The sequence below is a fragment of the Ovis canadensis genome, chromosome 3 (genome assembly GCF_042477335.2).
Source record: "Ovis canadensis isolate MfBH-ARS-UI-01 breed Bighorn chromosome 3, ARS-UI_OviCan_v2, whole genome shotgun sequence".
NCBI lineage: Eukaryota > Metazoa > Chordata > Mammalia > Artiodactyla > Bovidae > Ovis > Ovis canadensis.
This window is the reverse complement of record NC_091247.1, coordinates 219,545,201-219,561,457: the sequence shown is the minus strand read 5'-3', so window position 1 is coordinate 219,561,457 and position 16,257 is coordinate 219,545,201. Positions and strand designations below refer to the sequence as shown.

General features: G+C 42.1%; 1 protein-coding gene across 13 annotated transcripts in view; it reads right to left on the bottom strand.

Annotated features, from left to right (window-relative positions):
• ERC1 (ELKS/RAB6-interacting/CAST family member 1) overlaps window positions 1–16,257 on the bottom strand; it is a 272,710-nt gene that overhangs the window by 201,815 nt on the left and 54,638 nt on the right. For all 13 annotated transcript variants that reach the window (XR_011256198.1, XR_011256200.1, XR_011256197.1 and 10 more), the window contains exons 3-4: window positions 8,928–9,344; window positions 1,759–1,833 (exon numbers count right to left, since the gene is read on the bottom strand). Coding sequence is in view for 7 of the 13 variants with exons in the window: in XM_069585925.1 (XP_069442026.1) it covers window positions 1,759–1,833; window positions 8,928–9,344 (492 nt within the window). In the remaining 6 variants the exon portion in view is untranslated. The remainder of the gene's footprint in view (window positions 1–1,758; window positions 1,834–8,927; window positions 9,345–16,257) is intronic.

Here is a 16,257-nt window from a genome sequence, read left to right as displayed (position 1 = left end):
GTCTGACTACAAAGAACCCAGAATCCACTAATTTGGAATTTGTCTGGAAAACTCTTTCCCCAGTAAGAATACAGATGTATACAATATAAACAGTTTTAAGAGGAAATCATCTAAGAAAACCGCTATCGTAACTGTACTTGAGAAGCATCTATTTACACAGAACTGTTTATATACCAAAAACTAAATATTCATGTCACATCAACAAATATTAAATGAAGGTACACAATGCAAAATACTGCATTAAACTATTTAGGGGACATGAAGAAGGTAAAAAGAGAAACAGAGATGAGGGAGAAAGGAGAGGAGGGAGGGTCCCTGTCTATAGGAGTCTTCAGCTCTTGTAAGAAAGAATATGCTGTTAATATAAAGTGTTAATAGCAGCAGCAGCCAACACTGATTGAATGTTTACTATGTACCAGGCCCTGTTCAAAGTGTTTCAGTTGTTTTAAAGAATTTAAACTACAAAACAGCCCATGGGATAGGTACTAGTATCATCACCATTTATTAGTAAAGAAACTGAGGCATAGAGGGGTTGGGTTACCCGTTCTACATCATGCGGCTGATTACATAAAGCCAGGTTTTTAATCCAGGGGATTTCACACAGAAGGCAAGCTCTTCATCACCAAGCACCATTACCCTCAGCCTAAACATTTCTAACTACTCAGTAACTTAAAGCAGAGGTCCGTGGAAGCCGGGGGTGCCTCCCAGCCCTTTTGAAAAGCCAAAACTCTTTTCATACTAATTCTCTGACTTGTGGGCCTTTTCCACCGGGCTAATATGTGCAATGAAGGTAGAGGACAGACAACAGACTGGGTGCCTCAGGACAATGGCAACAGCATGAAACCGTGCTAGCAGGCAGCCTGTTCTCAGGGTCAGCGCTCTCGGGAAAAGAGACAAAGAAGAAAGAACATTTTCAGAACCCTGGCTTACTTAACAATGTCCCTGATTGTGACTTTCATATGCTTAACCCTTAAGCACACATCTTTTCACCATTCTGTGTGAGGAAATGGGAAGGGGCCAGGCCCGTCTGCTGTGTCCTGAGTATGACATGGCTCCCAGGACACTCAATGGGCTGCCAACTGAATCAGGTACTTTTTTCCATGAAATTCTACGCTTCCCTGATGGCTCAGATGGTAAAGAATCCGCCTGCAATGTGGGAGACCTGGGTTTGATCCCTGGATTGGGAAGATCCCCTGGAGGAGGGCTTGGCAACCCACTCCAGAATTCTTGCCTGGAGAATCCCACGGACAGAAGAGCCTGGCCGGGCTACAGTCCACGAGGATGCAGAGTCGGACACGACTGAGCGACTAAGCACAGCACAGCTTTACTTGAGAGAAGAATAGACATTTTCCTTTCTTTTTTTCTTTCTGGCTGTGCCTCGTAGCATGCAGAATCTTGGTTCCCCAACCAGGGATCCAAACCAGGTGCCCTGCAGTGGAAGCGCAGGGTCTTAACCACTAGACCGCCAGGGAAGTCCCTGGCAGACAATTTCTTAAAAACAAGCAAAATGAGTCATTTTAAGAGAATAAGGGACCCTGAGATCAAAAGGTTTGAGAAGAGCTGATTCCAAGAAATGCTGGGCAAGGGGAAGTGAAACTGAAGCTCTTTTCATATGTCGTGTTCATGAAGTCTCACTATTTCTTCTCTGTCTACAATGTGTGTGAACTAAGTACCACTTTCTAAAACTCACACATCAAAGTGTGATCACTGGAAAGCGCGAACTGATGCAGTAAGGTTCCTTATTAGGTTCCCACTTACCTTCATTTCAATAACAGTTTGCAGAGCTTTAGTTTTGGCAGAATCAGGGGCATTCTCAAATCTCCGATGCATCTCCTATACACAAAAAGCAAGAAAGAGAGTAAGTGTCCTCCTATTTTCCCAAAAGAAGGTAGGGGTGGCAAAGGTATAGTAGTTGCATGCAAAGATGACTTCCCCAGCCTTGTGAGATGCTAATCACTTCCTGTCTCCCTGCGGACCAGGAAGCCCACTGCCCTCAGCTAAGGGGAACAGGAGGGCCCCCATCCCTGAGCACTTGGTTACACACAATGCGTCCCAGAGACCTCAGCCATCACAACAGGTGATGCTCTGGCATGTCCCAGGTTGGTGTGTCACTCTTCCACACGACTCAGCAGCATATTTTCAAGACGCTAAACAATGCAATAAGGGGATTAGAAATATTCCCTTTTCAAAAGGAGAAGTCACAGCAGTCCAGTGCGCAAGGCACAAGCTACTGAGACATCTGTGTTGACAGCATCCTCTGCATAACATCTGCCCGAGAACCACAGGCCCCTGGCCACCCACGATGGACACCTCTAGTTTTGTAGGGGCCACGATCAGAAAGAAAAAGAGGGTAAGGCTGCTGAATGAGTGTCCAAAGTAGTCTATGGTTAACCAGTGTCAAAAAACAGAGCTATTTTTTTAATCCAAATTTCCGTGAGTTCAGGATCAGAAAAGAAGGAAGGAGGTGGAAGAGCACCACAGTTAGGATCTTCCAGAGATTCCCCCTGAGGTTACGAACCTTTCCTGTTAGACTCTGAGACTGTCTCTGAATCAGCCGGTACTTCCCAGGTCCCCTGGGATAGCCCAAGTGACCACAGGGAAGGCACATGGGTGCCTTCCATCTCAGCAGTGCTGGCGAATGCCCAGCACTGCCTGTTTGACGCTATACAGATGTCTACCGGGTCACTCAAACTTACCTCATCCAAAACAAAACTCCTGATTTCCTCTCTTTAACCTGGTCCCTCTTCTGAAGACTGGTCAGTCTTGCCCATCTCCTTAAAGGGCACTAGCCTCCTGGTAGCTCAAGCCAAACACCAGAGGGTCTCCTTCAAGTCCTCCCCAATCCTCATCTCCTGCCACCTTCCAGAGCAGATCCTAACTGTTCCATCTTCAAAATACTCCTCAAATTTACCATTTCACTCCATTTCCAGTCTAGTTAGAACCTAGATTATTACAACAGCATCAAGTTAAGCTTCTTTCCATTTCTTCTGTCCATTTTAAAGAAAGCAATGGGGGTAATCTTGATAAAGCATCGACAGATGATGGCACTTGTCATTAAATCCTTCAATAAGTTTCCAATTTTCTTATCACTCTCTACAAGGTCAACACAATCTGACCACAATGGATAGAGGACTGGCCTCCTGGTGTAAACTAAGTTAAAATTAGACAAAAATGCATGAAGCAACTATTTTCAGGCACTGGAAGACAAGCAGCAGAGGACTATGATCCTTGAGAGAAGAGAAACTAATGAGGTTATAATCCAGACTCGCTATCTGATGTGTGATGTGCGAAGAAGAAGGCAAATGGAAAACAGCAGCCCTGCAGGGCTCGGAACACAGACCAGTGGGTCCGAGTCCCCAAGATGCTGGAAATGTGCGAAGCAAAGTAACAGAGAGGAGGAAGCTAGCTGCAAAAGCGTCTGATCCGACAGGGTCCCCTGGAGTCTTCGGGTAAAAACTAAGTATTGGTACACAGGGAAAGACTCCATGATGTCAGACAAAGAACGACTGTTGGGGGGCAGAACAATGATCAGAGAGCAATGAGTGAGCAACCACCTGAGCTGATAGGGGATGGTGAGATTCAAGCTCCAAATAGCCCAGTGGAGACAAGGTCAGCAGTGCTGAGCAGAGACACAGAGCAGAGACAACCACCTGGGCTAGCTCCAACAGAGTGTAAAAGTAGGTCTCATTAAGAGTCAAGCTCATCCACAATTAACTCTTGCCAGGCAAAACATTCCACTAAGAAAGACAGAAAAATCCACAACACGTTAATGCAGGACAAAATCTGCACCCATGAGTTCAGATCATAATCACCTGCCATCTGCATTAAGACAACAAACTCATCAGTGACCTCCCAGCCTCCAGTCTGTCCTACACGCCCTACACCGTCAACAGGTGATAAAAGTGGGCACATGGATGTTTGAGAATATATGTGTAATAAATGAGCACAGAACTTTAAAATGTATTAACAAAAAGAAAATGAATCCTGCTAACTGTTAACTAATCTGCACCTATTAATAAAGTCTTCTAAGGGCTTCCCTGGTGGCTCAGATGGTAAAGAATCCACCTTGCCATGCAGGAGACCCAAGTTCAATCCCTGGGTTGGGAAGATCCCCTAAGAAGGAAACGGCAACCCACTCCAGTGTCCTTGCCTGAAGAATCCTATGGACAGAGAAGCCTGGCCGGCTACAACCCCTGGGGTCCCAAAGAGCAGGACACGACTGAGCAACTAACACTGACTGACTGACCCTACACTTTACATTTATCTACTTAAAATATTAAAACTGCGTTTCTTAGAAATATCTCACAATTCAGACACTGATTTAATTTTATCTGACCTTTTTCCCACAACTGACTTCCAATTTGGGGAAATTTCTAAATTCTTTAAGGTGAAACTATTAGAATTTCATTTTAAACTCCAGCAAGCATACCTGTAGTATATAAAGAAAAAAACCTATTTGAATAAAAAGAAACCCTCCTCTAACAAGGAACGTGGGTGTACTTTAAACCATTTGCAGGTATAAAACCTTCCAACTAAGACATTTTAAAACCTATCAGTTGTAACAGATTTCCGTTCAAAGGCCTGCACATTAAAGCTCATTGTGAATACGTCCCGCAGTTGGTAGACTCATCAACTCCATTTTCCCACTGACACATCAACCCTCTGACGTGTGCACTGTCAGTTAGAGAGAGACAACTCTGGATATAGAAGTGAAAGCACTATTCAGACAAACGTAAGAAGTAGAAATATGCTATGTGCTTGCTTTATTTCACTCTCTTTAGCCTGAAAACTTTCATTCAAAACAAATTCAAGTACAGGTAGAATTATCTGGATCTTGTCATACTGTCAACTGTGGCACACACTAGAAAATGCCTTCAATTCCTCCCATTCATACACGAAAGAATAATGACTAGACAAAGAAAACGAACAAGGTAGGAACAAAATCTCCCTCTTGTTAGTAGTTTTCTTTCTTTTAAAAAGTAAGTCAACACTTGCTTACACAGCTGAGAGAAAGGAGTATTTGGGGCTGAAAAGCAGAACTTATGTCTAAACTTTCTTTTTTCCAACATTCAGGTTTTAGCCTCCAGCACCCCTGGTTCACAGGTAGATTCCATACATCAAAGAGGCACAAATCACACACACACACACACACCCCCCACACACACACACACCCTGCCCCGCCTGAGACAAGATAACCTGAATCACTAAGGTGTACACACCACCCCTCACCCGCCCCCCGAGACAAGATAAGCTGAATCACTAAGGTGTTCGATTTAGCTGTTTGCATTTTCCAAAATTACTAGGAAAGCGCATTTAATTCTCCCTACTCCATGTCCACTGTTTCCATCGTTTCTCTATGTGTATTTGTTTCTCTTTCTTCCCTCTAAAGTCCTCTGTTTTTACAACTGCCAGTAATACAGACAGGCATTCCTCAGATGTGCTAGTCAGTCAGTCAGAATTCCTACCTAGAACTAGTCACACAGTAGGTCTTTTAACCTCAAATGCTTCTGCAAATACTAACATGACAGCAATTGTTCTAAACGAGGTTTGCTGACTGAAATATTATACGGACAAAAGTTGGCATACGTGTAAATAAATGCTTCTATACAAACCAGTATTTTATTCATCACAATAGGATCTACATGAAACACACACACACACAAATCTGAACTATTTATTCCACTTATAGACAATGCTCGGAATGCATATGGGTTGCTGATCCAAGAATTCCATAGCCAGATTAGGTATGGTCTGCCAACAGATTGAGAACCAGACTTTGGTGTGTCACAGAACCACCTGGAAAGCCTGTTAAAACCCCACATGCCCAGGCCCCAGGCCCTAACCACGTCTGGGCTGTAGTTCAGTATTTGTCCAACAGATGTCTTCACTCTTCTACCCATCAAAGGAAAGACACTCCAGTAAACAATACAAAATCTAACCATAAGTCAGTCACCTAACAATGTAATTCCACTACAAACAGAAAATACAAGATTAACTTAAATTTTATTTTTCCTTCTTTAGCTTTTGTTTGGGGGAAGTATTTACCTGCTATTGATGGAATCATGGTCATGAACAAAATGGAAAACTAATTTACACAAACATTTCTGGATAGGAATACCATTTTAATGTTACTGTATCTCATCAAATCTAAGACGCCACCGACTGTATGGCAAACTTCTGTTCAATGTGCTCGAGAGAAAAGAAGGGAATGCCTCCAAATAAATCGTGACTCAAAGATTCATTCAGAATTTGTATTTTATACTGATTGCAAGATTCTTTTTTACTCATTTAACCATGCAAGTTTAACCATATACAACCCTAAACTGTGTTCACAACTCTCCTCATATCGACAACTTTTTGTCTCAGTGCAGATTCACATCACAATATTGCTGAAGGGGCACTGAGCATCAATTAACGGTAACAGGAAAAACAGCAACAATGCCCAGAACATGGGCTGCAGTGGCGACAAAACGAGCAGCTGTGACCGTGTGAACGCACGGGTCCCGCAGGACTGCAGCCTTGCTGACAGGGACTCTAGGACACCACCAAGGGAAAGCGAGGGGCAGAGTTGCTCAGTCGTGTCTGACTCTGCGGCTCCTCTGTCCACGGGGATTCTCCAGGCAAGAGTACTGGAGTGGGCAGACATTTCCTTCTCCAGGGGATCTTCCCAACCCAGGAACCGAACCTGGGTCTCCCGCATGGCAGGCAGACCCCTTAACCGTCTGAGCCACCAGGGAAGCCCCATCAAAGGTAAGACTTAATTTCACAATTTTAAAAATGGGGAAAACTGAGTCTTGGAATTGATGAATTACCGCTGTTTTTCCAGAGGTGGACGATAATCTAATAAGAATAAAACCTATGGATGTCTCAGTGTTGTCAACTTATAATTCTTTCTACCTTTCTTGACACACTGGTGCTATAATGTACAACAGTCATTTCTAGTCACCACTCATCAACCCAGATTGGAGCCATTAAGAGTCTTTACTAGACTCCCTTGATCACTTGTAACGCCCCCTCCCCCATCTATGCTCAAACCAACCAGAGTAAATTTTAAAAGCTAAACCAGATCTTATCACTCCCTTGATTAAACACGGTGGCAGTTTTCTCTAGGACTTTGAATAAAACTGTTGCATTACCTGCAAGGTTCATGGAGGCAAGCACTCTGTCTCCAGAGGGCAGGGACTGTGTTCACTGCGGCTTCCCCGTGCTCTGCACCCGGGTGAGCACCCAATGAACACTTGATGAGGGGAATGAACGAACCTGGCCCCGGTGACCTCTCAACCTCTCATCTCATGCCTGCCTCCCCTGAGACAATATGGTTTTTGCCTTCTCATCTCCTCAAACTCCTTCCCCTCAAGCCTTTGAAACCATTAACCTTCTCCAGGGTTAGCATTAGGACATGATTTTACACAAATGCTCAGAAAGACTGTTTCAATTTTCTTCAGTGTTCCCTTAAAGGGCACCTCCTCAAAGATGCTTGCGTACCCTGTTAATCCCTTCTCTCGACATAATTAGACTCAACTAGTTTATGTCATCTCATAATTATCAGTTCACTGTCTCTCACCAGACTTTTTAGTTCTGGGATGGCACAGATCGTGTGTTCTGACATGAAAAATGTAAGAAGTGTATACCCAGTGCCTATCCCAAGATCAAATACAAACTAGAGGCTCCATGGATACCTGCTGAGTAAATGAGAACAGAAAGGTGATGCCAAGTGCCTCTAGCACCTTACTATTCTAGAAACAACCTTTATGTAACAGTTGAGCCACAAATTGCAAAACTCCACCCCAAACAATCATTTTAACTTTTGTTAATTGTATTTTCTAACATACACACATTTAATTATTCAAGCTTCTTGCTACAGCAATAAAGACTCTTTCCTATTTCAAGATTATATTAAAAGCTTTTTCCTTACATTTTCTTCTACTTGTTTCCATTTTTTAAAAAGTAGCTATTTCATCTAGAATTTAATTTGATGTAACTACATAAACTGTTTTCCAATGGCCATTATTCCAAAACATACATCATAAACTTAAAACTATATTATTTTTTAAACAGAAGAGAAATTCCGCCTCATCAATTTAGCTATCTATTACTGTACCAGTACTACACATTTTAATAATCATGAGTATAAAATACATTTGCTTAAACAAGTGTTCCTATACTGAAGAAACTATATGTTTCTTCATTGTTCACAATATGAAAGTTAGCTGAAGTTTCTGACCTCATAGAGAGAATGAGAGCTGTCAATTTTTTTTTTAATTCAATGCAAGATGAATTCTTCAGTTATGCTTTCTTAAAATGAAGTATTACATAGAAAAGTGAAACATTACTGGTAGTCACAGTGCTCAGCTAAAGCCCGAGTTTCCTCTCGAGAAAATAAGTGGCAGTCTGCCTCCATGTCATTCCTCCAGCTGTGCCTCCACGGCAGCAGATGATTCTTATCACGTATCTTTTATAGCAAGGCAACAGTTTCCATAGAAACCACAAGGCAAACATCCATTACTGCTGCCCAGGACTTTCCCGGCATACTTAAAACCGAGGTCATTGCTCACTTTCAATGATTAATACATTTTAAAATGGAGCAATAGTTAGCCACTCAGATTCTGATTTTGTTGTTGTGTGTCTCTATGAACAAATCAAGAGATGAGTAACCAATCAAGAATATTCTGTGCCCCTTTAGCAACAAAATAAGTCTACAAGAGGGGAAAAGAAAAACCCACAGAGTCATTAAGCTGATATACATGCCAGCCAACATCAGCTCACACAAGACAGCAAATCAGAACAGAAATCGGTGTAGAATTTAGGTACCAAAGGAGTTCCCTTCCACTAGCACAACAGAGTATATAAATTCATCTAGGCCAAGATGCTAACTAATCAGGGAAAAAAGACAGAGTGTCATAACGGCTGAGAAAGCGGCCACTCACCTCTCTCAGCAGAGCGTTCTCTTTTTCCTTCTGCTCCAGAAGGCTCTCGAGGTGGTGCACATGCATCTCTGCCTCCGCCAGCCTCCGCGTCCTCTCGTGGTCCTCCTCGGTGGCCTTGGCAGAGAGCCCCTTGCTCTGCAGCATCTCCAGCAGCTTCTTGATGGACTCGTCACGTGCGTTCAGGGTCTGCTTCTGAGTCTCGATCCGCAGCTCCATCTCCTCCAGCGTCTTGCGCAACAGGAACAGCTCCTTGGCCTGCCGCTCGTGCTCCGCGTGCAGCCTCTGGAAGTTCTCCTCTGTCAGCTCCGCCACACATGGCTCGCCGGTCCTGCTGCTGCTGTCTTGCTGGAACAGCTGGTTCAGGTCCCTCTGGATCCGCAGCTCGTCCTGGAGAGCCTGGATGGTCATCTGCATGTGCTGGGTCCAGACAGAAAACAAGACCCAGGTCAGCTCTCCTCCTTCAGGAGCACCAACAGAGCGGGATCAGGGGAGGCAGGAGGCAGTTACCACACCTCTCAGAACCCTGCGCTGAACAAATCAGGAATCGCATTATTCTGTTCCACACACTGTCTTTCCTATCTGTAGGGTTTGTCACTCAGTCATGCCCGACTCTTTGTGACCCCATGAATTGCAGCCCACCAGGCTCCTCTGTCCATGGGATTCTCCAGGCAAGAATACTGGAGTGGGTTGCCATGACCTCTTCTAGGGGATCTTCCCGACCCAGGGACTGAACCCAGGTCTCCCACGCTGCAAGCAGATTCTTTACCATCTGAGCCACCAGGGAAGCCCTTAGAACCTGTAAAATGTCAGTAATTTAATTTGTGTTTATTATCAACAGGAAACAAGGTGACTCCAGAAACTCTTCACTGTGCTTAAGCTACAAATAAATAAAGATACCCTTCAAAATTAATAGATGGTATCACCTAGAACTAAAGGAAAGGAAAGGGGAAAGACAGAGGAAATCTATAGGAATGCAAACATACCATAAAAAAATTTCCCCAGAAACCACAAGGGATACTGAAACACAAAATGACTTTTAAGTGCTTTACAATTAAATTTCCACAGTAAATAATAAACGTTTAAGAGTGCATGCCAGTATGGCTGAACCACTTCACTGTTCACTTGAAACTATCACATTATCCCAACAGAAAATTTAAAAAAATTTTTTAAAGTACATCAGAATGTGCTTAGAACTCTTTAAGTGTTCACTCATTTAATCCTCACTATAACACATGTACTATTATTTGAATTTTACTGATGATGACACCAAGCATACAGAGACTTAAATAACTCACCCTAAGATCACACAGTAACAGAGCTGGCATCAAATTAAAGCAATCCTCCCAGCCCATGGATGCTAGTACCCAAAGGTACTAAGATAACTTGAATCTTTAACCACAAAAAAACAAAACACAAAATACTGAGACTGTGGGAGCTATTTATACAGAAGAAGATAACAATATATATAGGTGAGCAATTATATGAAGATGTCTGTGCAGATGAACTCCTAAAATGTTGCTGAGGATGTATCTTTAGCTAGATCCCTAAAGACCATATATGAACCTCTAATCTGAATTTATAAATTCTAGAACATTACGCTGCTGCTGTTGTTTAATCGCTAAGTCACATCCAACTCTTTGAGACCCAGTGAAATGTAGGCCACCGGGCTCCTCTGTGCTTGGGATTTCCCAGGCAAGAATACTGGAGTAGGTTGCCATTTCCTCCTTCAGGGGATCTTACTGACCCAGGGATCAAACCGATGTCTTCTGCATCTCCTGAATTGGCAGGCGGATTCTTTACCAGTGGGCCACCTGGGAAGCCCCTACAACACTATACAAAGAAGCCAAAAGGATGTTACATCGAGAACCCTATTTTTAGAAATGAAGACGCAACAAAAGAAAATCACTCTTGTAGGCAGGTATTCAAGCCTGGCAGTGTGCCATGCTGGAAGGAAACTAGCTCACTATCAGAAGACATTAGCTTCAGTTCCAGCTCCCATACCAAACAGCTACCTAACTGGGGACATATGGTCATCCTTTATAGTTTCAGATTTCTCATATTTAAAATGAGGATAGAAATACCTGCACCATGTTTTCACAGAGCTAATGACATCGTGGAAATCAACGGATGTTAATACATACATTGCTCAATATTTTTGGCAAACTGTAAAACAGTAGTAAATATCTCAAGGAATGATCTGGCAAGTGTACAAAGATGCTCATTGTTGTTTAAACCACTGACAAACTTAGAAACAACCTAAAAGGATATTAATAGGTGATGAGTTGAGTAAATGAGAAATGACCACCCAGTTTAATACCATGCATCAATATTTTAAAATGCAGGTTTATACTTACTGATAAAAATATAATCACAACATATTAAGTGTAGAAAAAAGCAGACTACATAATAGCAAGTATAGGATGATCTCAATTCTAATTTTTATAGAAGTATATACATGCAGAGAAAAGTCTAAAAAGATATAAACAATTACCAGTGACTATCTCTGGCTATGGGTAGATTTTATATTTTTCTTCATGCTTTCTTGTATTATCTAAATCCCCTATAGTAAGCATATAGTCAATAAAGAGACATTTTTACTTTTAAAAATAAGAGAAAAAGACCTCAGAGATGCCTGCTTGGCTGTGTTCAATTTACTACCACTTTGGTGAAAAGGGACAGAACAATAAGTATTAACTATAAGTAAAAAATAAAATATTCACATGAAATAAAAATACCTCTGGAAGTTTACACAACAATTTAATCATTATTTTGGGGACGGAAGGCAGGGAGGGAGAGAGAGGAGGAGGGAAGGAAGGAGAAAGGGGCTCGAATGACTGAGGGACAACCTGTAAGAAACTTTAGTCTACTCTGCATAAAAATGTTCTTAACTGAGGTATAATTGAGATTGAAAAATTTTTAATGATAGCTTTGTGCACGTGTGCTAATTTGCTTTAGTCACGTCCCACTCTTTCAGACACTATGGACTGTAGCCCGCCAGGTTCATCGAATACTGGTCTGGGTTGCCATTTCCTCCTCCAGGGGATCTTCCCAAACTAGGGATCGAACCCTCGTCTCTGATGTCTCCTGCATTGGCAGGCAGGTTCTTTACCACTAGCACCACCTGGATATTGAGACATAATTCACATACACCATAAAATTCCCTGGTTTAAAGTGTGTGTATAAGTCAGCAGTTTTCAGTGTATTAAAAGGTCTACATCAATCACTACTATCTAATTCGAGAACAATGCCATCACCCCTTGAGAGATACACATTTGCAGTCTTTTCCCATCTTTCTTGCCTCCTAACCCTCCTCTTCAATTTGAAGGGTTCAAGAAGATGGATGGATGTACTACATAGATGGATGCACTATTCACTCAAAAGTTAAATTTAAAAAAAATGCCTACTAATACTTTTCAGCCTCAGATAGGAACAAAATTCCGACACATGCTACAGCATGGGTGAGCCCTGAGGATATTATGCCAAATGAAATAAGCCAGTCACAGAAGACAAATATTACATGATTCCACTTACATGAGGGATCTGGGGCAGTCAGATTTAAAGAAACAGAAAGTACAGGAGTGGCTGCCAAGGGCTGGGAAGGAGAAGGGAGGTGGCAGGCAGGGAGTGACTGCTTGATGGGCACAGAGATTCAGTTTTACAGGATAACAAGAGCTCCGGGTGACGGCTGCACATCAGTGTGGATGCGCCTCTTAACTGCACGCCTGCAAACTGGTCACGATGGTTAATGTAAGGTGTGTGTGTGTGCATGTGCACACATGTGAGTGCACACAGTCATGTTCGACTCTTTGTGACCCCATGGACTGTAGCCCGCTGGGCTCCTCTGTCCATGGGATCTTCCAGGCAAGAGTACTGGAGTGGGTTGCCATTTCCTTCTCCAGGGGATCTTCCTGACCCAGGGATCGAACCTGAGTCTCCTGCGTCTCCCACACTGGCAGGCAGATTCTTTACAACTGAGCCACCAGGAAAGCCTGATGTACTTTATGGCAGTTTAAAACCTGGGGAAAAAATATGCTTGTCACAGAATTCCAGTCTGTTGATATTGATAATTTACTTGTAACTACTGATAATTAGGTTGGTCCTCACTCTTCACTATTGTAACAGGCACCTTCATATGCACATCTCTGCACATAAATCCCATGGACAGAGGAGCCTGGAAGGCTGCAGTCCATGGGGTCGCTGAGGGTCGGACACGACTTCACTTTCACTTTTCACTTTCATGCATTGGAGAAGGAAATGGCAACCCACTCCAGTGTTCTTGCCTGGAGAATCCCAAGGACAGGGGAGCCTGGTGGGCTGCCGTTTATGGGGTCACACGACTGAAGTGACTTAGCAGCAGCAGCACATAAATCCAGATTTTTACTGGAGATGAATTCTGAAAAGTGGAAATGCTGGATCAGAGGGTATACAGTTATAATTTTAAGACAGACAACAAATTTATCTCTAAAAAGGTTTGTATCAGCTTCCGCCACACAATGTCTGAGCACTTCCCCATATCTTGGACAGTGGGGTATTTTCTTTCTTCTCTTTCTTTTTTGGGCTTTTCTTTGCTTACAAGTGAGACTGAACATCTATTCATGTATCTACAGGCACCTCTGTGACTCACCTGTTCTTGTTCTTTCCCATTTTGTTTGGGGACATTTAACCTTTCTCCTAACCCACTTCAAGGGCTTTTTATATTTGGAAAATAACCTTCCACCTGCTGTGCATGTTACAAATGTATTTCCAAATCTGTTTTTTTTTTTCTTTTAACATAGTTTATGGCAACTTTAAATGGATCATTTTTTTAATGCAAAGATAAGAGCCTTTTCTTTTACAATTTCCAGTTTGAGTATTATGCTTAGCAAGTAGTAAAGATTCAATTATGGTAGTCTTCAAACTCTTGAAAAGCACTGCTTTTTCTTATGAAAAATGAATTTACAATAAAATTATCAGGTATCTGAATTTAGCAATATCATTTTTAAATACATTTAACTGAACACATCACACTGTAAAGATTCTTCAACAGTTGCTGGAGTTCAAAATCAATTCCTAGTTTCATTCTTTATCTTTGGAAGTAAAAAAAAAAAAATCCAAATAAATTCTGACCAAATTTATCCCAAAGGGATGTATCAGAAGTTAAATTTAACAATGAAATTGATTCCTAGAACTGTCTGTCTGTTCTGAACATGCATCATCTAATTCATTTAATTCAGGAGAAAGAGACGTTGACCACAGCTCATGGAGTCACATACACACTTGTGATTAAAGTAGCATGGCAATCACTATTCTGGTGAAGAATGAAAATTCAACTGCCAGTGCGCCCTGCTTCCTGAGCTCTGCTTTGCCCACCCTACTGGGATACAGAATGAAAACGATGCTCTGAACTGGTGACCTAGAAGGCTATGCAGCAATTTTCTCCACTGAAATGCAAATCAACACCCCTTCTTCTTTGGGCTACATTCAAGCTAGCTTCACTTCGTAAGAATTTCTGCCAACAACCTTGGAGGATGATGCGGCGAAGGCAAGAAGCCAGGCTGCTCTAGCACGTGACACAGAAGACGAAGTGAGCATAGCTACACACAGCACAGACATTTACCAGAATCAACCAAAAAGAGACGTGCTGGATTCCGGAGGAAGATGTCATGTGTCCGGTATTAGGAGACGTGCCAGTTGAGAACTCCGCTCAGGACACTCTCCAAAGTGATCTCACGCTTCTCACCTTCCAGACTTTATACCGACTCTCACTGGTCTGCTTCTGTTCTACTACTCAGCTTGATCTGGAAGATGGGAAAGTGCTTAAAATTTTCTCTATGGCAAGAAAAGTTAAAAAAAAAAAGGAAAGAAAAAAATTTCTACGCACAGGCTCTTCTCTCTCTGAAAGAAGGAATGAGAGAAGGGACAGAAAAGACAGAAGAATCCTCACTTCTCTCCTCTCATCCTGCATCCTGAAATGGCATCCTTCCCTGAGAATTCCCACAAAATACAACTACTTCCATCTTCCTACCGAAAATCTGATGTCAAATATTCCTATAAAAATGGTCTTGGAGATAAGGACACTGAAAATCTGAAAGCAACAATAACCAGTAGTTTCAAGAATCTCCTTTCTGTCCTCTTCCTATTTACTGAAAAACTAAGTTAGCAAGTTTCTTTTTTCTCTCAGGTATCTGAAAAACAAAAAAGTCATATAGGGATACCTGATTCATTACCAATGTTTAAACTATTTTAAAACTAAATATATGGACTGGGATAGATGCTTATATAGTTTTTTTTCTGACAACTTTTAAGAACAAATTCTTTGATCTCCATATTATAAGGAAAATCGACTTCTTGAAATAACACTTGATCCAAGGTATCTAAACTGAAACAAGAAAGCTTAAATTAAGAGGTTCACAAAGGAATATCTAGTGAACCTAAAATATTGCCTATTTCTAATACATACTTAAGCAGAAGAGAATCAGAATCCCAACCTATAAACAAGCTCCACAAAAACATGAAACCTATAGGAACCCAAGAAGAGTGTTTTCTCCTAAGAGGAAAAACTAACTCCGAGCATGTTTCAGTACCAGAAGAAAAACAGATTTTAAGAGGACTCTGGCCACCCTAGGAGTTCTCTCCATCAAGAACAAGTGGCTAGTAATTAACTTGAAAGAGTCCATTTCAGACAATTCTGCCCACAGAGGCGGTGCTGTTGAAAAATAAACTTAACCAAACACTAAAGAACAGAGAAGAAAATAAAAGTGTAACTAACCCCTTCCTGATGGAGAAAGATCTTTATCGGCTACCAGGCAGTAGGCATTACGCTCCCTGCCAGAGACTCAATGGCAGATGGGCAAAACAAACATGGCCTGTGTCCACATCAAGGTAGATAAGATAGTTTTCAATCCCAGCAACAACACACACACACATGCACACAATTATAACTGCAAACAAGGATGAAAGCTATAAATTCAAGGTAGTAAGAGATAAGAGAAGATTTGGGGCTGGGTGAGATCTGAAGAAGTTAACTTCTGTTAACTATTTAAAGACACACCACGTACCCTTACTTAGGTAAAGACTCTGAAGGAGGAGGGGACAGAGGAACCAAGGAGACTGAGCACCAGGAAGTGTGGCAAGAGGTGTGATGGTTTCTAAGGGCCACAGGAAGCCCTGAGAAAGCTCTGGGCAAAGAATGACCATCTCCACCATCGTGACTAATAGTCACCAAGTGGCGGCCATGTGCCAGGCACACAGTACTGCGTTGAATTCTTACAACAGTCACACGAGGTAAGACTGAATACCCATTTTACAGATGAGGAAACTGAGGTCTGCAGAAACTCAGCAGTGTGCCAAG